The sequence below is a fragment of the Pocillopora verrucosa genome, chromosome 12, assembly GCF_036669915.1.
Source record: "Pocillopora verrucosa isolate sample1 chromosome 12, ASM3666991v2, whole genome shotgun sequence".
NCBI classification, from domain to species: Eukaryota; Metazoa; Cnidaria; class Anthozoa; order Scleractinia; family Pocilloporidae; genus Pocillopora; species Pocillopora verrucosa.
In genome coordinates, this window is record NC_089323.1 from 9,435,642 (window position 1) to 9,457,381 (window position 21,740).

Here is a 21,740-nt window from a genome sequence, read left to right on the forward strand (position 1 = left end):
TTTAATAGTGTTCAAAATTTCCATATGCAGGGGTACTTGTGGCTACTGGAGAAGAATCAGTCTTTAACCCTTCACCCCCCCGTAAGGGAGATAATAAGTACAGATATCCTCTTCCCTAGGGGCAACTAGCAGCCAACAATTTGGTCACCTACAATGAAATAGCTGCCAATTTCACACATGTCAGACTTCTATTCAGGACAAGATTTGGCCTCTGCTGCCTATTACTATTGCCAGCTTGCCTGCCACTCAAAATTTCAACTGAGATTGTACATACATACATGTGGGATTAGGTTACATGAGCGAAACTGCACTATTGAAAGAGATCAATGAATTATAACTCAAACAAACATTGATAAATGAAATAAATCAATAGAAATGACAAAAATCAAACTAACAGCAGACAGCACTTTTTTGGCCTTCGGGGCCTGATCAGTGCAGTGATCTTCAACTAAGTGCTTAATTTGGACATAAAACCAAAACTTGTTATGGTTAAATATTATTATTTTTCTTTCAATATTCCCATTCCAGCTGATGTATATTATTTGAATAACAAATCTTATTAGCATGTTAAATCACCTGAGGACATGGCATACACTTTGTGCCAAAATTGCTTTGCATCAAGTACATTATCTAGTACATCATTACCATCTTCAGGTATTTCTAATTTACTCTTGAAAATCACACAAATCATAAGCTATATACAGCATACAATTGGCAGCAAATTATTAAAAAAGAATGCAGTAATCTTTAATAATAAGATTACTTAGTAGCTAAATAACAAATAGCCTAGTCAAAATGTGCCGGTAACCAGGGATTTGGCTGTCCACACAGAACATTTGTTAGGCGTCTAGTCTGGACAAGGTTTGGCCTCTACCTCCTATTACTATAGCCAGCTTGCCTACTTCTTAAAAAACATTTTGACTAGGCTGAAAAAAATGTTTGAGAGAAAAATGGCCACAACAAGCCCACTTACTGCAAAATAAGAAATATAAAAGTAACACTTCAAATTAATACAGAATATACGCCTTGCAGGATTTGGCTCTCAATAAAATTAGTTAAAATAGCCGATCTTGAGTTTAACTACTCACTCAAAATGGGCTGACAGCCTGCAATTTGGCCGCCTACGATGAAGTATCTTTCACTGACTTCACACCTTTCAGACTGCTTTTCAGGATGAGGTTTGGCCTCTGCTGCCTATAATTACTACAGCCAGCTTGTCTACTACTAAAGAACATTTTGACTGGACTGTGCAATTGTTACTAGCATATAAAAAGCACCTCCAGGTAGATTACAGCAAAGCAGCCTTTGTACCAAATGCTCTGCATTAAGTACATTATTACCCTCTACAGGTATTTCTAGTTTACTTGAGAAAATCCCACAAATCACAAGGTATATTACATCATACATGTTGACAAAGCAATCAGGCGTACATTTTTCATAATAGGATGCAATGGTCTTCAGTATCAAGATTATTTGGTACCTAAATAGTAAAATGTTCGAGAGAAGAAATAATCGTAAACATTTTTTCTTTCTCATCAGCATCGACTTCCAAAAATAATGGATGATGACCACCTAAAACAAAGAAGAAATAAATCAAATTTGTGATTTCACAGGGCTTCAATACGAAACAAGTATGCATATTTTTTATTTCCTACCACTTACAAGTGGCAGGAATGGCTGAAATGGCCTTCACGTGAACACAACAGAATCCTATGCGTGTATAACCATGTAGAACTATTTATTCGGTATCGAAATTACATCCCAAATGTCATGGTATTTGACTGAAACTCAGCTTACCCATCTTTCGTTTAGACTTCGAAACTTGCTGCTTTTTACCACCGTTTCAATGTTTTCTTGTTGTTCAAAAGGTGGTAGGGCCATTGCTGACCGTAATTTTTTTTACTTGAGAACCAGATCACAACACCCAAGCCTTTTCACGCTAAAATATTAAACTACTGAGATTTCCTTCGCCACCGTAAGCCGCCATTTTATCTTTCCCTGAATACTAGTTCCCAAGCTTCGAGCCCGAAGGTCTCACACATGCACTGAAATGCTATTCGTTATTTCAGGGCCGATTAAGAAGTAACGATAATCATTATTTCGGTCTCGAGATCATGTTGAATTTAATTCACTTACAGTGTTTTGGTATCCCTAGAGGGGATATGTTTTAGGGATGTCTGGGCTGATTCAAAAGAACTGGGAACTAGTTTATACCTTACTTCAAAAGGAATTAGCCTTGATCAGTCCCGATCATATAATATGTGCTGACTGACGGCGGTTAGTGAACTACTATTGGGCAAGTTTATGATGCCTCTTTTTAAGAAAGGGGGAGCAAATATTTCCGACTCTCGCAAAACTGATGGAGATAAAAAACTATCGAATAATCGCTCCGGAAGCGCTGGAACAGAAAATACCTCACAAATGCATCCGTCTGTTCAAATCCCGGAACCTCCGCGTTCTTCCAAATCTAATGATATGGCTTCTAGAACACCTCATCCACCAAGAACAGACTCAGGACCATCACTGCCAATTCCTCCGCCAAAGTTTGTTTTCTATTGTCAGTTAGCTCATGGAAGCGCCACTGGAAAAGTGGAAGGATTTACAAACGTGAAAGAACTCTACCAAAAAATCGCAGAGGTCTTTAAAATGCAGTCAAAGGAGGTTAGTGGAAACTATTAGTAAAAGCCGATCTAATTAAGACTAAAGCTAATGGATTCGGTAGAAATGTGTACAACTGTATGCTTATTAATTTGTTGATACGACTTTGTATGAAATGGTTGTGGTATCAAGTAAGTGTCCTTGAAACATCACTAATTAAAGTTGAAGGCAACTTGTTGTGCACTTACGATTTACTAAATAATAAATATATACATGGTACATGTGCTTACTTTAGATTTAATTATTTTTCACCACTTTGGATCTGTGTATAGGTCTGTGAAAGCTTACTAGTTCATAATTCAATAAGTTTGGTCGAAGCTTAGCTTGAACTTGTGTAAATAGCTCAAGCAACTTGCATATTGGCAGGGCGTTCTCAATGCTGAAAATAAAACTAAAATCATAGGTAATGGTGAGATACCAAGAATGACCGTGAATGATCACAGCCATCTTGGGACTTTAAATTAAGATAAGTGAAATGTATTTCATTCATTAATTGATTCTGTTGTACTGCACTGTGCATCCTTACTATGCATAAATTTTATATGAGAACACCTGTGTGAAAATGTCTGGACAAGAGTGTGAATTTGGCCAGAAATTTTAACCTGACATTAGACAGTATAGCATCAACCACACAAGAGCCAAATGTGACAGAAAAGTAAAGATTACCTACGATTTTAGGTCCTGGCTCTCAAACTAAAAAGAGGGGTAATTAGCATGACAAGAGCTAAAGAAATCATACACAACAAGAAAAAAAATCTGACACAATAGTCAGACAATGGCCTGACAGCACAGAAATAATTAGTGACATAGTTGTCCAAATACCTTGTCCTTACTTAAATCTAACTTTGGCCATAGAGCTCAAATAAACACATATAAATAACAAGGAAATAGTTTATTGATAAACTTATCAAATTCAGTTAAACATCAAAATAGACCAAATGCACTGATGTTTACATGTTTAAAATATGAACCTTTCCTTTTTATATGTAGAAGATGTGCTAAAGCTACAAATATTTTTTCTCAAAATTTAACACATTTTCAGGGACCAGTTAGTTGTATCCTTCATTGAGATAAACTATTGTATTAAAAACTATCACTCATTACACCAATCAGGTTAAGTGTATGTAACGTTTTTTGATAAATGAAATATTCAAGTGAAACAAACCTAAAAGGAAAATTTATCTCTTAACAAGATGGCTATTTCTTATGTGAAAATAAGGCATATGGAGGCATATATGGCTGCATGTCCTCTGCAAGCCACAGAAGTTTCCTCAATCTTGCATTTGACTTAAGGTTATGATATTGGCTTTTTATGCTGAAGTTTGAAGCAAAGTAGTCATGTAGCCAGTAAAAAAAGGGAACAAAGTTTACATGATTGCAAATTGATTTAATGCTGCTCTATGTTATGGCATCTTGGTCTCACCTTGATCCATTCCAATAATGGAAAGCCAATTATTGCTCTCAAGGCATTGGGACCAAAAAAAGAGAACTGTTATGAAAAATTAGCTTACCTATCTGTTAATCGTAAGGATGGTTGGTAACTTAATGGGCTTCTCCTCTTTATAAGGGCCTTTGACCCTGTCTGGCCCGTTATGGCCCAGATGAGAGCTTATCATTTGTGTGGCTCTTTAGCTGGGAGCCAGACAATTTATTTGTCCAGCTTTGGTCACACCAATGTCTAGTTCATTTAATGGTATTCACGCCAAAGTCATACCACATTCTAGCTCTGTTAGGCTTGATATATTTATACAGTTACTGTTCACACAAGAGACCAAAGTGGCCACTTTTATTTTGTTCAGAGCCCATGGGTAAGGTAAATCACAAAATTGGTCATAAAAGTGCAGTTATCCCCCATTTTTATTGGAAAAAAATCAGATAGTGGAAAATAGAGTACATGTGTTTTATTGAAATGTAAATCTCTTTGTTCCTAATGATCATGAAGAACAGCTCCCTGAAAACACCTGTTGACTGACACATAACCAACAGGCCTCTAACAGGCTACCCCCCAGTTATCAATTGCTGAATGATATACTAGAGAATTAAGGTCCAAAACAAAACTTTTGGTAATGACTGGACAACATGCCCAGTAAGCCTAAGATTTTGTCCCACAATACATTGTAAGCTTTTTTTTTCACCAAAAGTATGGGAAACAACTTTCATGTTGTTGGGATTTTCAAGAAATGAAGAAAATTCAAATTACAGGCATAGGAATTAAATTAAATTAAACATGGCTCTCCAGGGAGGAATTGTTTTTCAAACCCTGCTGCTCAATCACTTCTTGACTTGAGGATTCCTAAGTGTTGACCTGAAAAATTTACATTTCTTTCCAGATCTTGTTTTGTACACTAAATACATATAGAATTGACATGGAAAGGTTACTTGGAGGGCAAATTGGACTTGATGACTTTATATTTGCACATGTCAAAGGACAATGCAAAACTGTGACAGTGTTAAAAACAAGCCCAGCCTTGGGTCTTACCATAACAGATAATGGAGCGGGTTGCGCATTTATCAAACGCATCAAAGAAGGAAGCATTGCAGATGGAGTGGCTCAGATTTGCATTGGAGATCATATAGAAGCTATAAACAACACAACTGTTGTTGGTACTAGGCACTATGATGTAGCTCGTATGTTAAGAGAGCTTCCAGTTGGAGAGGAAATCATTTTTCAGTTGATTGAGCCTGTGAGGAGCTTTGGTAAGTCAGCACTAAGGAAGAATGAGGAAGGAAATATTAAAATTTTTTCCCCAAACATGGTATTTATTGTCCTCAGACAGGGTTTTCTCTAAGGTTTTTAAGTAGCTGGAGCTTTTTTTTTTTTTTTAAGGTAAACAGTTGTAGGTCTCAAAATCCAATATGGTGGACAAAACATCATATTGTTCGTACTTTCCTGCCACCACAGCAAGATTTGTCAAAAAGATAGTCCCCATCAGAACATTTTTAAACAAACCTTGAGTCAGAAGTCTTTTTATGTTTTCAGAAAAGATAGGCAGTGCAATTTTATATTTTTATTGAGCCCAAGTTTAGACCTGATAAACATCATCTCTGTACAGGCTCTCAGGACCTCTCTGGCATAACCTTTTCTACAATAGAAAACATATGGTCTGTAAAGTTGGATCTGGTATAGAACCTCTATTTCCAGAGAGAAAGCTGAAAACACTCACATATTGTTACAACTAGTAATATCATCAACTTGGGACATGTTTTTGTTGGTGCAAACATTGGCTTGATTTTTGAAAAATTCCTAGTTGGAGATGCTAATTTGAATTACTTTGTATGCCTTTTATTTATTTACCAAGTTCAAGAGGTTCAGAAGTCTAGGGCTTTCCCTCCCATGGCCACCACCACAATTGCTATACTGTAATGACATTATTACTGCAAGGACACTTGACAAGTTGTTGCTTGATAAGCATCAAAATATCTGCATCACAATAATAGTAATAGGAGAGGGGCAATGGGTTCTATTAGAAACTGCAAAACAGTAGGAAAAAACCATACAAAGAAACAACTCAAAACTGCAAAAAAATCAACCAAAACCAAAAACTGTGCAAAACCATCAAAGCTGATTGACTGGAACAACTGCAAACCTTAATGAGCACCAAAATATGACTTAGAAAATCTTTGTAGCATATCACATGCTAGCCACCCAATGGGTGCAATAGGCAGGGCAAAGTTCTTGCAACAGAGAGGAATGTATGATGGTTGCAAATAAAGGATGGGGAAGGGGGGTGTAGAAGGGGAGCATGGCATAAAGGGGTCCCCTTTGTCTGAATCTTACATAGATTAAGTTTGCAAGTTTTGAGTAGCAATGGTGAGAATTGAAAACATCATTGCTTGTTCTTACCTGATGCAAAGGCCAACCTTGAATTGTAACTTGATGAAATTAAGTTCTTTTTCATTTTGCAGAGGGTATTGGTCCAAGGACAGGAAGTCGTGGAGCCAGTTCATCTTCAGCTGCTAATGCAGTAGGAAGTGGGAAGACAACTCTGCGATTACGATCCAAGGGTCCCCCTGTTGTGGAAACAGAAGAGGTGATAGTCACTATTAGGTCTATAAAAATGATGTATAGCACTGTAATATAAATATTTGCACATTGTAATTAAGTGAACTCTTTCCATGGTTAGCTGGTTAGATCATTGCTTTTTTCTGAAATCATAATTTGGTAAGAGAGTCAGATTGGACAGACTGACTCGTTGTGAAGCAGTGTATATACCCTAAGCTGTCTCCTGCAACAGAGTTGTGATAGTGGAGAAATTTTTCAAAGCTACACTCATAAGATATTTTAGGCATAGTTATCATGGTATGATATCATAACATCTGGAAATTTTATTTTAAACAAGTTACAATGGATATGAAGTGATATCACATGTTGGGGTACTTAGGGCTGGTGCCTTTGTTACTAAACTGAGCTCAACTCAACAATAGGTCAATTTAAATGTTGGCTTTTGAATTTCTGGTCCCATTTCACTAAAAAGTTTTGGAAAACTACCTTTCATCACCATCTGTTTAGCTTGCAAGTAGGCACTTGTGTTTGGCTTAGTTTCCTTTGAGTGTCCCTTTTCTGGGTAAAGCCACTTGTTATGCCATTTGCAGCAGCTTATGGAAAAAGTTATTGAAACCCACTAATATAGACCACAACATTTTACTTAATGCTTCGTTGCCAAATGTTAGGGTGCACATCAGGCCTGGTATGCATAAATGTATACTCTTCATCAAAGCATCCTTCGTTTTCCATTTTATGAGTCTTGCATAGAGTAATTTTTGCCTGTTCTTTTTTTTGCTACATACTTTCCGTTACAACTTTCTGATCCAAATTGTTCAGATAGCCTTCTGGTTAAAAACTCAGGGACTGGATGGCCATATTTATTTTGCACTTGATTCTATATTACAATCACTTAATTTTTATCAAATGCTGGTACCACTCATTATCATCTACCCATTAGTTTTACAGAATTCTTATCTTCTTTGCATCTTGTGATGCAAAGTCACCTGACAGTTATCATACAATAGGCCCTGTTTACATTGATAAGTTCTCCGATGATTTCTGTTGAAATGACACAAAGTCAGTAGAAAAAAGCTAGCTCAAGAGTTTCACTCTTTGTCTCTGAAGTCCAGTGATGGTGATATTAAAACCTGATCTCAAATGCTGGTCTGAAAAGTATGAAACAGTCAACAATATTTGCTGTTAATGCATGAAAAAAAATTAAAGGAAGAGTTATGGAATAAGTAAACCCCTTTCTTGCCTGCTGGTATGTTGGCTGATGATGTCCTTGACTGAGAAATTGTCCCCAAAATTTCCCATTTGTCTTTGAAGCCTCACTTCCCCACCAAATAAATTATTTATTTGTTGGAAAATATCTTAGCTGTGGACATTATTAGCTAACATGCCAGCCAACTGAAGGAGTTTATTTTATTACTAAATATTCTTTAAAGGAAATGAAACTCACATGGTACAAGTTCTCTAGAGACTATCAGCAAAAATCCGTAGACCCAAACTTTTTTCATGAATATATACTAATTAAGGATTTTGTGTCATTCAAAAAAGCTCTCTCTATTGAGGGTATCACTTGACGATGGTATTGTGAAACCCAATGCCCAAATTGAATCATTTTGACTGACAATTTAAATCAAATGTAACATATTAGGAAAAAACTATCTGGCCAGAGGCATGCCAGGTGGCTATTTACAGCAAGGCTAGATTTCTTGAACTAAGTACTACTGAGAAACTTTAGATTGTGATGCTTTCACTTCTTGTTTATGTTGCCCTAGTTTACTCAAAAGCAAATGAAGGAAAATGTGATTGGTACAATTTATTACTTTTTCCTCTAAAGGGACACAGAAAAACAACATGAAACAGTAACAGTCTGGCTTAAGCAGCCTTATAAGAGGGGTGGGGCTGTTCAGTGTATTTCAACCCAAAGCAATGGCCACAAGGGGAAACATATGTACTGTCTGGCACATGACTTAATTCCTAAATGTTATTCTATTAAATTGCAGGCACCTGCATGGGAACTGAAAGCTGCTCAGAGAATAGATGACCTGTTGGAAAGCTTTATTGGAATAAGGGATCCTGATCTGGGTGAGCTATTATGATAGAGTTACAATTTGCCATGCCATATATTCTAACTGCTAATAAGTAAAATGCTCTTACTGTAAATGGAACATTGACACAGCATCCAAAGAGACCTTTTTTGTGATAAATATAAGATCACGGTAACAGGTAAAAAACAATTTCCATTTTGGTTGCTGAATAAAGTAATGCCAATGCCACTCTGGCCTTATTTATGAGGTGGATTATGTTTGAAGCCTTTGCAGATGATTTAACTTTCTCACTGTAGTGAGAAGTAATATGGCTCTCTGATCCTTTTTTTCCCCTCAGCTGAGACACTGGTATTGAAGAGTAAGACAGTCTCCAATCCAAGTGATTTTGCTATGGCTGTAGATGAAGAATTTGCAGATTTCCAGTTCCCAGACGATTTTATATTTGACATTTGGGGTGCAGTGTCAGATGGTAGAAGTGGAAGGTTATAATTGTTGTCAAATTGAAAATATGTTACTCTTTGATAAAAATCCAAAGTGTTTCATTGACACAGGTTAAAGTTGTCTGAATGAGCATGAAAATGCAAATGCAATTAACCTTTTTTTTTTTCATTTGGCCACCTTGAAATTTCTAAATTCTTTACAAGTATAAATTGAAGAGGCTAGCTAGCTGCGTGGGCTGCTAACTAGATGTAGAAATCTGGGAAGGTTTTTCATTGGACAATTCTGAGACTTTAGAGCAAGAGATTTAAGACTTGTAAGAATGTCCTCAGAGTTTTGTGTTAGAACTTCTGATCATAGTTTAGGAGTCACACTTTATGTGTTGTTTTTTCTTCATTAGACAATGCAACACTCCCATGTCAGTTGATCTCACTTGACATGCAGCTTTTTTATTTAATGGTTATTATCTGTTTGTTAAATAGATTAATTGAATAAATGTATCATATAAATACCTTATAGATATTGTACTGATGTCTGTATTTATCTTTACACAACTTTTTTAAATTTGTGAGAAACAACTTTAATCTATTGATTAATTAAGCTGGTCAGTCGAAAATACACAAAGAGATCCAGGTCTTAAGATGGTTATTCATTTCCTAGGATATAAGAGAAGTACATTTCAGAGTAGAAACATTTCTCCTCTCACTTCACAGTTGAAGCACCAATTGGTCCAACATAAGTAAGGAACAGCTTTTAATAGTTTCATTTTGCCCCCAGTTCAGTAAACAAGCTTCAACCACAGAAGGCAATAATTACATTTTTCTTCATTCAGATTTGGCACGCAGTAATGTTTTTACTGGGATTAAAAACACTTAAAACTCTGAAGTTTAAAGCAAACATATGATCAGTTTGTTTCATACACCACTGTCAGTCATTGTAATTCAGAAGCAAGCAGAGTAGATTGAAATCCACCATTCAGAACATAGGAAGGCAACTTTCACACCTTTCCGTCAAGTTTGTTTTAGAGTCTAGTGTAGAGTAAAAAGGATTCTTACACTTAACGGTGTGCCTGATGATACAAAATGTATGGTGCTTTTTGCCTGGTGGAACACATGTCACTTAATCCAAAACGATGCAGAAAGTTGAAAATGAATTAATGTTAGCAATTCACTGATGTAGTAAGTAATTCTAGTTGCATCATTGACCACAACAAACTTTTCTTGTTGCATCGATGGTAGTACAGTATTTATTCAGTGTCTTTTGGTATTGTACTACCACCTGATAGACTGGACATATCGACCTCTCTCTTGGAAGGTACGATCTTTAAACTTAAATTAAGGAGACACTTACTGTACATGCCTGGGTCTAGTACTTTGCTTTAGATTTTTCTCTTGTGGCGCATTTTGGCCTTTAGACACATATAATTTAAAAGTATAAACATTATGGAACTAATATAAGCTCTGCCAGTTGGAAGGCCCGAACTCCTTGGTTGGCTTAAGTCAAATTTATGTCTTAAAGTAAATAGTAGGAATTCAGTTTGGTGAACTAGTGAAAGTGTCTGCTATCTATGTTGCATCTGGTTGAATCAATATGTAAAATAGATCTTTTCCCACATATCAAGTAAATAGGTACCAATTCTGTTTGAATGTTGTTTGTTTTTTCTATTTTCTGTAGCTGAATATGTAATCTGTTGAAACTTTGGACATGTAAGATGTTATTTATTTTATGGTCTCACCGCTGAACTTCCAAGTAGATGTTGTGGTTCAATTTCATCCTTGGTTCAGATTTTGTTTTCTTTTGTTTTTGGGTATTGTAATGTATCACAATGAGTTTGAAACAGAAGAAAATAAAATTTGAACCAAGGATAAAATTGAACCACAACAAAGACACCATAAATAAGTGTTTCCATATTATTTCAGGCCTATAGTTTGGTTTAGAGATCTTCAGTCAGTTTTTCTTACTCTCATATGCATGCAAATTGAAATTGTGGACTTGTGGAGTTGTATAATCAAATTTTAAATAAAACTCAGCAGGTTATGTAGTGAAAAGTAGATTATCAGTGGAAACCGATAGTGGGTATCATGTAGTCTGATCATCTGGGTGAAAGTAGTTCTGCTAAGGTATGATGGGCATAGCTCGTTGTTTAACCTTCTACACCCTTACATCAGTATTCATATTCTCCGTACTGTTCCCCATACACCACAAGGAGAATTTGTTTAAAAATCCCGAGCTACTTCAGTTGGTGATCATTTCCTTTATTCTTATGACCTTAATGTTTAGTTCAGGGATGATATTGTGATAAGAAATTAGATTCTAGTTGCTCTTCAGGGTTGAAGGGTTAGCGATCATTGTTGGATTGTTACCATTCTTATACTATTAAACTATTAACGTTGCAGTAGTATTTTGCCAACTGTTGGCAAATTTCATTCTCAAAGTCAACCTGAACATTAGTACTTCAACTAAGTTTTCCACACACCAAAAACAAATGTAATTTGCAAACACCCAGGCAAACACTGAAGTATACGAGGAAGCAGATTGAAGAATTCCTTGTTGCTTTGGCTCTTATTTCTTATTTCCTCTTTATGGATGGCAATGTCAGAAGGACTCCAGAGCCAACTACACCTGTTTTTACCATGGTATTGTGATGCATTACCTCTTTACATTTGTCAATGAATATCCTATCCTTCATCTCCCTACGACGCACTTGAAGGTTTTGTGGTATCCATTTGTGGCGGTTTGTAGAAATAACATGTAGTTAGAATAACTAGTAATTCTTTCGGGAGGATTTACACTGTGCCTTCAAATGTAGGTCATATATTATTTCTAAAGCATCCTTTGGTGTAAGTAACTCTGGATTAAGCTCAAGAAGCACTCTGGTGATTTCATTTTCAGCCTGCAAATCATTTGTTGTGATGAAAGGAGATGTATTTGAGCTTTCTTTGCCTTTCTGTGTTTTCCAAGATTCTGAAACCAGTTTGTCCTCTTCCAAAGTGACCTCCAAACTGTTTCCTTTGTCCTCTAAAACCTGGAGAATTTCCCTCGCACGAGCCTCAACTGTTATGGGGACCCCTGCAAGTTTTGCTACATCGATACCAAAGGATTTTTGATCACACCCGTGCTAAAGGAAACAAATTCATATGAAAATACAAGTAAATAAATAAATGAATGAAAAATAAACAATTAATAAAAGTCCAACAAAAATGATGAGAAACTAAACTGTTAACAGTGATGAATTCAACAAGGCTCAAGCCTGGTCCTCACAGATACTGTTTACAGCGTATGACCAGGTGAAGATAAAATACATAAACCACTAAATCACTGTTCAGTAAAATTAGCACTCTGAATCAGCATGGTAAACCTACCAATCAAAACTATAATAGCAACTGCAAGGTCAAGGCTAATGGGCCTCTGCCATCATCACATCATGCTGAGGAAGACCTTCATGTGCTATAAGTTTGTTTTGCATTCCCCTAGTTACAGTAATTTTATAAAGTAAATCAAACTGATTTGTGCTCTCTGTATCTACAACTGTTAAATAATGTTATTTTGGATTATAAAAATTGCTGATTGTGGAATGTAAATAGCATTATACAAATGATTTATTAATCAAAACATCATTGATGTTATCACGGCTACTTACATTAACTTTATATGTGAAACTTAACCTATCTTTGGAGTGCAAAGCAGTAACATGGTAACAGTCAACATGCGGCAGAATGTGGGCCAGTTTACCCAGTTGATGGTAATGGGTCGAGGCTAGTGTTCTGCACCTAATGGAGCTGTGAAGATGTTCAATTACAGCCCAGGCTATTGACACGCCATCTAGCACTGATGTACCACGACCTGAAGGTAACACAAAGACCCACAGCACAACTTTTTCAAGATATTCAAACTGTCTCTAGGGATTATTACCAAAACCACAGAAGTATTGTTGTTTGCTTCTTGTTTCCTTTTACTTCTAAAACAGGCCCACTTAAGTTAATCCTCTCACTTAAAGGAGAACTGCACTTGACTTGTTCATATAATAATAACAAACAGACAAAAAAAACAGTAATCATGTTTCTATGGAACAGTTCTGGAATACATAACAACACATGTATCACTTGGTAACTTGTCCCGGGTAATGGTCATTCTTACAAGAAATCAGGATATGGTGTTCACTCTAACAATTTTTGACTCTGTATCACAGCAAAGAACATTAAAAGAAGCAGAATTCCTACCAATTTCATCAACAACAACTAAGGACTTCTCAGTGGCTTGTGCGAGGATGAAAGCTGTTTCAAGCATCTCAGACATAAAGGTAGATTGATGTTGCACTAGATTATCAGTAGCCCCAATGCGTGCAAATAGTCGATCAATAACACCTTGAAAAATAAAATAAAAATTAAAAAAAAAACCAAACACTTTATATTCTGGTTGTAAATTAAGTGGAAAGGGTCACCATGCAGCTTGATGGCTGTTATCTTCTAACCTTAAGGACCCCCCAGCTAATCACTCTTGTTACAAAGTGGAAAATGTGCAAGACAGGACACAAACTCATAGAGTCACCCCTTAAAGAGGTTTCAACATTAAAAGCAAGAAGTTTAAAACTTGAAGTGGATGACTGGTCAGCTGTGGGTCTACGTAGTTTAGAGGTTTGGTCAGTAGCTCATTTGGGGGAAGCCTTTTACTGCTAGTGTTCCTCTAAGCAACCTTGCTTGATTTATCAGATGGACAACGTCCTGCTCTTTAAAATAGCTGTGTGTAGTGAAATTTACAATCAAATTGATTTAAAGGGTGAAGACCAAGAAAAACATCTTTGTTCTCCAACTTACCTATCTTTGCGGTCTGTGCTGGAACAAAGGAGCCTGCCTGTGCAAGAATGGCTATCAATGCATTTTGACGAAGAAATGTACTCTTACCTATAAGATCGTAAGATTATTTTTCACTCAAAATTATATATTTATATTTAATTATATATTAATATTCTATTAATAATTTCAAGAAGTACAATGGACCAAGGTAAGTGGTATTACAACCTCTGGTCGAGTAGACACAAGGTACGGAAGTTAGCCTTCCAAGCTTCACATAATAACAAAAATTATGTACCACACCTTAAAAAAGAGCAATCAATCATACACATAAATTTAACTTTCTTTCCACTAATGGATATACATTAGACACGATTTGATAAAAAGGCTAAGTGTAACTATGGGAAAATATCCATTATCTAAATATGAAGGATAAATTTCGCCCAACTAGTACAATTTTTTTTCGACAGTTCAGTGGCTAACTTAAAAAAGTGATTACTAATGAAGGGGCACTTACCACCCATATTTGGACCTGTGATAATCCAGAGGTTCTTTTTGCCCAGGTCACAATCATTACAAACAAAACTGTTAGGCTGAAGTATGTCTACAACCGGATGTCGACCCCCTTTCACAAGAAATTCGTTTTGATTTCCAATGATGGGTTTAACATAACCTCGTTTAACAGCGAGAACTGCCAGAGAAGAGGACACATCCAACTCCGCCAATGCAACAGCCAATTTCTTTAAACTTTCAGCATGTGAAGTTACCTTGAAAGTCCAAATACAACAGTTATCAACTGAGCTATCTTTTTTTTCACAGGTATGGAAAAAAAGGAGAATATTTAATATGCAGCTGCCAGCAAAACAGATATTAACCAAAGAATGCTGCAACTGCTTTCCAATGGGTTGCTCAAGTTTTCCATCAGATTATTTTTTGCAAAAATCTTTCTACCTGAAGAGATGTGCCACTACCTGCCTTTTCTGGGATGTCATCTTGTTTACTCAATTGGTTTATTCCAAAACCTATGAACAACCCATGTCTTCTGCTAACCTATGCTTTGTCAGTATGGGTCATAAATCAAGTTTAGCTCAGTGGCACTAAAGAGATACATTTTACGAATATAAGAGATCCTCAAAGCTATAAACACTACTGTACTAGTGATGAATAATGATTGTAGATATATGAAAATCATATGTGTATATCATATATGTGCACTGGACCCAACTTAATGACCAGCTTCCAGTTGGCTTGTTAGCTCAGTTGGTAGAGCACTGCACTGGTATTGCAGAGGTCATGGGTTCAAATCCCATATGGGCCTGAATTTTTTCCAGGTCTTATTTCAACTACTAGTTCAGTGGTGTTTATAGCTGCGAGGATCTCTTATACTCGTTTCTTCACCGCAGTGCACATATATGATTTTCATATATCTACAATCATTATTCATCACTTGGATGGTTTATTTGGACCCAAGTTAATGACCAGCTCCCAGTTGGCTTGTTAGTTCAGTTGGTCGAGCGCTGCACCTGTCTCCCAAAGGTCATGGGTTCAAAATCCCATACGGGCCTGAATTCTTTCCAGGTCTTATTTCAACTACTAGTTTAGTAGTGTTTATAGCTGCAAGGATCTCTTATATTTGTTTCTTCACCACAGTGCACATATATGATTTTCATATATCTACAATCATTACACTTATTTTACTTCCTTTATTGCTTTTTCTATTAACTGGACCTTTCTGTTCAGCCAGGAACAGTTTTTGTTTCTCAACAGTTGATAACAGCTTCAACCTACATTTGCTCAGTTCATAACAGAGTTATGTTAATAACATCAGTTGTAGAAGGTATTGTGAGTGTGTGACTGACAAATTTACATTTTTCAGAGCCTTCAAACTCGTTTCTATGCTTCACTACGATTTGTAACTTTCAGGATTATTCCCTTCTGTGAAATTGTGCTATGATGGTACAGAGGCAGAGGACCAAAACAAGCCTGTCAAAGAAAGACCGTTAATCAATTGTGAGGGGATTAGGGTAAATAAATGAACACTGAACATCTCTACATATGCTGGAAATAATAGTTCCTAAGATTATGTTATATACCTGATTGCAGAGGTCATCAGACAATGCCCGCTGAATAATCTCATTTTCTTCTTGTAAAGCTTTCCATTTTGCATTCAGCTCTTGGAGTTTTAAAGTAATATAGCGTGCTTTGTCTTTGGTACTTTCCAAAAAAACAAAATCTTGGTTCCACCCTAGAGAGTTTTTCTGACTTAAAGGTATTTCTACAACTCGTATGAAGGACTTGTGGTTGCTGATAGTCAGGCGAGGAATCTTTAGGCTCACTCTGTAATGAGGAATCAACCAAAAAAAGTGCTACTAAAGATTACTACAGAGGGTTCTCAAATTTTCTGTTGAATGGGAAAACAGGACATTGGAAACTTGTATGATAGGGTAAAAATCCTCATGATACATTTAATTCAAATTGTGGGAAAAGTACATGTATATGCATTAGTGGTTACCCTGAGGTAAAGATAGCTGGATAATGACAGTCTGTTTTTGTTTTTGTATTTTTTTTGGCACATTTAGTTAAGAGTTTAAGACCTTTTGTGGGCTAAAATAATTATTTCCAGGCAAATATGTTCATACATTAAATTCAGAAAAGTACCTGTAAACATCTCTTAACTTGTCAACTTGTTTCATATTTTTGCACAGTTTCTCCTTGATCTCATCTGCCTTGTTGGAGTAGCCTTTCATGACAGTATGATCTGATTCAACTTTACCAACTGCTGTATCCAACTCTCTGTACAAGTCATCAAGCAAACTGAAGTCCTTCATCAGCAACTCCTCAATAGCTTGTAGGTTAACATTAAAGTATGTATCGTGGAGCAGCAAGAGAATATACTTGTAGAGAGCTATTGCACTGTATATGGCATGAAGGTCACTCAGACTAGCAGCCCCTGTTGCAACCTTTTAAGCAAATATGAATAAGACTAACTTGTTGGGTAGGTAATAAAAAGTGTAGGTATTAAAGTGGTACCCACAACAGCTATGGTATGTTGGAGAGGGCAAAATATCAAGGGTATATTGAAAATCACTATATTCTGTGTATGGCTTCAACACAAGCTATACCCTGACAAATTGTGATAAATAATTTGTAAGGACCCCATTTTTGATCTAGGACAGATAATATATTTCAGTACATCCATTAAATTACCACTGACAGTATTGGATATCACTAAAATGCAAACTTCAGTGACATAAAACTGTTCATTCAACATTGCATGGGATGGAGAGGGGCAGTACTCAAGGAGAGCACAATTTTCCAAGCCTTACAAACAAGGTTACAATTACATATGTATCCAATCCCTTTCTGCAATTGTGCCAGTAAAAAAGGCATCCTCCAGCCTACTAAAATCAAGGAGCAGAAATTAATAATTTAAATTCATATTCATAATGTTCATTTTTAAGAAGGTGTTGCAATCATTGCTTTGCCTCATTTTGGGTGAATAAATGTATATTACAAGACTAACGACTTGCCTTTTGCATCTTACGCTCTACATCTGGACATGATTTCAAGGCCTTCTGAATGTCCTCAGCAAGATGCCTGTTCATACAAAAGAAGTCAACTACATTCAATCTCTTTTGTACCACATCAACATCATTTGAGGGTGCACAAAGGCGGGAATAAAGCAGTCTTTGCCCTGATGCAGTTGCAGTGTTATTCATGACTCCAAAAAGCGTAGCTTTTGAGTCTGTACCCACCAAGGATTTTGTCAGTTCCAGAGCTCGTCTTGTATTTGAATCTATTGCCATATGGGTTTGAAGTGAAAACTTGGATGGTTGATTGAGAAGGGGAGCAATGTCTCTCTGAGTATAAGATACAAATTTTAGAAGGGAATATCCAGCAGCCATCTCTAAGGATGAAAACTGTGAAAAGTTTACAGACTTCAACAATCTTGCCAATGCACCATCTTGATGTGATGAATCCACTGTGAACCAGTCTGAAGGGACAATGGTGAGGTGATAATCCCTCACATTCTCTAAGGAGGACTTTTTGATATTTATCCCTGTTTTATGATTGTGCTTTGTACCTAAACTTGTCAGGTGTTCTTCAGCCATTAAAATCTGTTCCAGTGAGGACATTGAAAAAGAAAAGATTAAGAATTCTGACTTTCTCATTACCAACATAATGTATGTCCCTGATAATGGATTTAAGTACATGGAACCCTTGAAAAATATTTTTTCAGTTCTGAGTAGATCATTGTCCAGGTTAAGGATAAGATTCCCCTTGAACTGATCTGAATTTTAGTTGTACTGGCAATGGTGGTGAAACCACACTTAAACACATTGAAATGTTATGTCACAGATGAGATACATTCATTAATTCTCTGGTCTTTTGGGTCTCTTAAAGGACAAGATAGAGGTGGACAACCCAATAAGAGTTCCATTGTGTACATGATTCTTTAAAGAGCCTTATTTAGGAGTGCTAATAGTATTATAGAACAGAACATAACCCATACCCAATCAGAATTTTAAGCTTATGCTAATTAGATAACATGCCTGAACATTATTGGTAATATCCTATAAGGATGTGGTAAGGATGAATGCTATAGTAATGATGTATTATCATTTGACCTGTGACATATTCACTTCTCATAAGGATCACAACCTTTATGTGCAAACTGCTGGTCATCTTAAGGTGTTGAGGTTCACTTGCTAAAGAGTTGCTTTGTGTTGAGCCTCTGACTGATTTAAATCCATTGCTGTTGTATCATAAAAATGTGTCCAAACAACTGTTCCACTACCTCAAATAGCTAGAAACAGTCACAACTATATTAAGTGGTCACCCACCGCAAACAGCTTTTGGTGGGAGCTTAATACAGGTTCTAAAGAATAGAGTATTATAAAGAAACAATATAAAATGTCATTTTATGCCATAATTGACCACAAAATGTGCTCACTAATACAATTAACACTGATTTTGGCAAATATATATGGATTACATGTAATATTACATGAAAGATTATTCTTAGTTTTATTTGAGTGGGTTTGCTTTCAGTGACCATTCAGTACAGGTGGAAAACAGTACAAAAAGGCTGTTGGGACTTGGTCAAAGGTTACCACAACTGCTTACTAGAGATGACTATACAATAGAGGTGAAAAATGACACTAGATAGGGGGTAAAAATTTCAGGACTTTGACAACTGAACTCCTTAGACAGGGTGACTGCTTGATACAGTGCCACTTGATACAGGTTCAACTGTATGTAACCTGTTATCAAATCAGAGACTACTTTACAATCACACTTAGGGCTAACCGTAACCCTAAAGCCAAAAGAATGTAGAACACTGCCTACTTTGATAAATTTCAAGTTAATTGATGTGATATCTATCAAATATTAATGCTAGAGCAACAGATCTTCCAAATGCTGAATCACAGAAGAGCATAATACTTCATATGTTGGCAAGCAACCAGTTGACCTCATCTCCTGAAGAAGACTAGCTGTATGTAGTTATGAAGAAAGGTTGTGATATATATTAGAATTGACTGTATTGCATGATACAATGCCCACCTCTGCTGGATTAATTCTTGACAAGTCTTCCTCCAAATTCTCTAGGAGCGAGAGACCATGGTGAAATTCACCAGTTGACAAATCAAGCCAGGCAAGGCCAAGTGAGCAGTCTGGTCCACAAGCAATGCTCATAAGGTAGTTTGCATCAGGTTTGAGAGGATCAAGCAGTGTTCCTGGTGTAACAAGTCTTACAACCTCACGATGAAGTAGTTTAGATGTAGACGGTGTCCTGTGAGAGACATATTTATGATAAAGCAATAATAATTTCCTTGACCTAGTAGTTGTTATGGCATGATTCTCCTCATAATCCTTATAAGTTGTACCTGACATACTGAGATATTTTACATTCAAGTCCAGATTATCATTTTACCCACTTTTCTGGAAACTGTGGACAGATTGCCAGTTGAAACCCCTGCTGAACAAGAGTTGAGAGCCAACTATCCAAAGACCTAACAGGAAAGCCAGCCATTAATTTGTTAACATTTGGATTTCTCGAAATTCGCAGAGAAGTTTTCTCTGCAACTTTCACAGCATCACCACTGTAGATTTCATAAAAATCCCCGACTTGGAAGAGTACAATGAATTCAGGATATTTGTTCTTTATTGAGAGATACTGCTTTGACAGACCAGTCATCCTAGCAGTTTTGTCTGATGTTGTACAAGAGCTGGTTGCTGTAGACTTAACAGCATCAAAGAAAATTCCCTTCCTAGAAATAAGGGAGAAAATTACTGCATTAATAAATCCACCTTGAACTATGTTTAAAGTGGGGAAAGGCAATGATTCTAATCCAACTTAAGCTGTAATTGACAATTGGCCAACATGTTTTTTGTCAGGCCTTTGAAATACTTAATAGTGTTCACAGGTGATGTGTTTGTAGAGTGTTGCTGATAATTTTTTCAGTTACAATTGGTTTTGAACTTGGTAAAGAAATAAAGAAAGATGTCTTTTAGTCTTGTCATGAGCATGGGACAAAGAAAAATTCTGAGTCCCACTAGGAATTGAACCTAGACTTTTTTGATTTGGTGCTGTGATGCTCTACCTCTGCATGACAGATATCACAAAGTTCATATATGACATGAGTCCCAAATGCTGCCAGGATCAGCAATGTATGCAGCAGTATCAGCAGTATATATAAATTTTGTAATGGACCTTGCTCATCATAGAGTCTCTGTGCTCAATGGTAGAGTACCACAGCATGGAATCCAAAGGTTTGAGGTTGGATTCTTCATGAAGATCCAGAATATTTTCTTTGTCCTACGCTTGTGAAAAGACCAAAAGACATCTTTTTATATTTTGTTACTGAGCTAAAAACTTGCCATCTTTTTCATTCTTTTAACAAAACATGACACTAACGACATTGCTGATCCGAGCAGTATGCACATTGTGTGTAAACTTGGTAATGGGCTTGTTTACCATAGAGCATTAGAGCATAGAATCCAAAGGTCTGAGGTTCTATTCCTTATATTCAGACCAAGATGTAATATAGATATGCATTTTTTAGAGCTTTATTCATAATCCTCATAGATTTTGTTTATCTCATATCAACAATCATTAACCACGGACACATAGTATGGTCTGCGTGTGCTCCTTGTATACAAATATCAATATCTGGCTGGAGACCATTATATAGTTTACGTCCACAAATTTTGTGAGAAGTTGACCTTGAATCCCCGTCAGTTTGGCTCTGATGAGGGGCTAACGCTCGAAACGTCAGCTTTGAAACTCTTAATGGTGGCCAATTCACGTTATCAACTCAGGAGATGAATTTTGTTCGTTTGTCTCATGATAGCGTCACTTATGATGTAGATCGCGACGTTTCGACTGCAATACTGTTAGTCTTCATCATCTGATGAAGACTAGCAGTATTGTAGTCGAAACGTCGCAGTCTACATTATAAGTGACTCTATCGTGAGACAAACGAACAAAGCTCGTCTCCTGTCTAACACCACAATGAACAATAAGCACATACTTTATTACGTTATCTACTCAGTTAATAACACCAAATCACCTTAAATGATACACAGAAAGTGTAATCAAGTTAAAAAGTCGGGGTTAAGCAAATTCTGACTTCGGGATGCTTTAACACTGTGCTATTACAGGTATTAGCTGTAAGCCTACCTGTAAAAGATATTAATACTTCTGCCGACAAACAGTTTGGCACACATTCCTGTCATTACTGTTGTAATTCCCGCCAACACTCCCGCCATGTTAAAATTTGAGAGCCAGCAATATAAATTCTTAGCGGA

At 36.5% G+C, this 21,740-nt stretch overlaps 2 protein-coding genes and 1 non-coding gene across 4 annotated transcripts; 2 read left to right on the forward strand and 1 right to left on the reverse strand.

Moving 5' to 3' along the window:
• Positions 1 to 2,126: 2,126 nt before the first annotated feature.
• Positions 2,127 to 9,654, forward strand: LOC131776424 (PDZ domain-containing protein GIPC3-like). Its single transcript, XM_059092594.2, has 5 exons — positions 2,127 to 2,661; positions 4,989 to 5,355; positions 6,565 to 6,689; positions 8,656 to 8,737; positions 9,038 to 9,654. The coding sequence occupies exons 1-5, from the start codon at positions 2,305 to 2,307 to the stop codon at positions 9,187 to 9,189; spliced, it is 1,083 nt and encodes a 360-aa protein (XP_058948577.2). The 5' UTR covers positions 2,127 to 2,304; the 3' UTR covers positions 9,190 to 9,654.
• A 503-nt stretch (positions 9,655 to 10,157) lies between these two features.
• LOC131776423 (DNA mismatch repair protein MutS-like) lies at positions 10,158 to 21,706 on the reverse strand. 2 transcript variants are annotated; one of them, XM_059092592.2, is made up of 11 exons: positions 21,613 to 21,706; positions 19,868 to 20,200; positions 19,494 to 19,722; positions 17,459 to 18,046; positions 16,587 to 16,888; positions 16,022 to 16,265; positions 14,446 to 14,695; positions 13,953 to 14,039; positions 13,359 to 13,502; positions 12,779 to 12,981; positions 10,158 to 12,256 (listed from the first exon to the last, which is right to left on the reverse strand). In XM_059092592.2, the coding sequence occupies exons 1-11, from the start codon at positions 21,699 to 21,701 to the stop codon at positions 11,903 to 11,905; spliced, it is 2,823 nt and encodes a 940-aa protein (XP_058948575.2). In that variant the 5' UTR covers positions 21,702 to 21,706; the 3' UTR covers positions 10,158 to 11,902. The 2 variants fall into 2 exon arrangements, with proteins under 2 accessions (XP_058948575.2, XP_058948576.2); XM_059092593.2 differs by lacking the exons at positions 19,868 to 20,200; positions 21,613 to 21,706 and having other exon boundaries at positions 17,459 to 18,684; positions 19,494 to 19,513.
• On the forward strand, positions 15,174 to 15,246 carry Trnat-ggu (transfer RNA threonine (anticodon GGU)). Its single transcript has one exon. It is a non-coding gene; the product is annotated as a tRNA-Thr (tRNA).
• Positions 21,707 to 21,740: the final 34 nt, after the last annotated feature.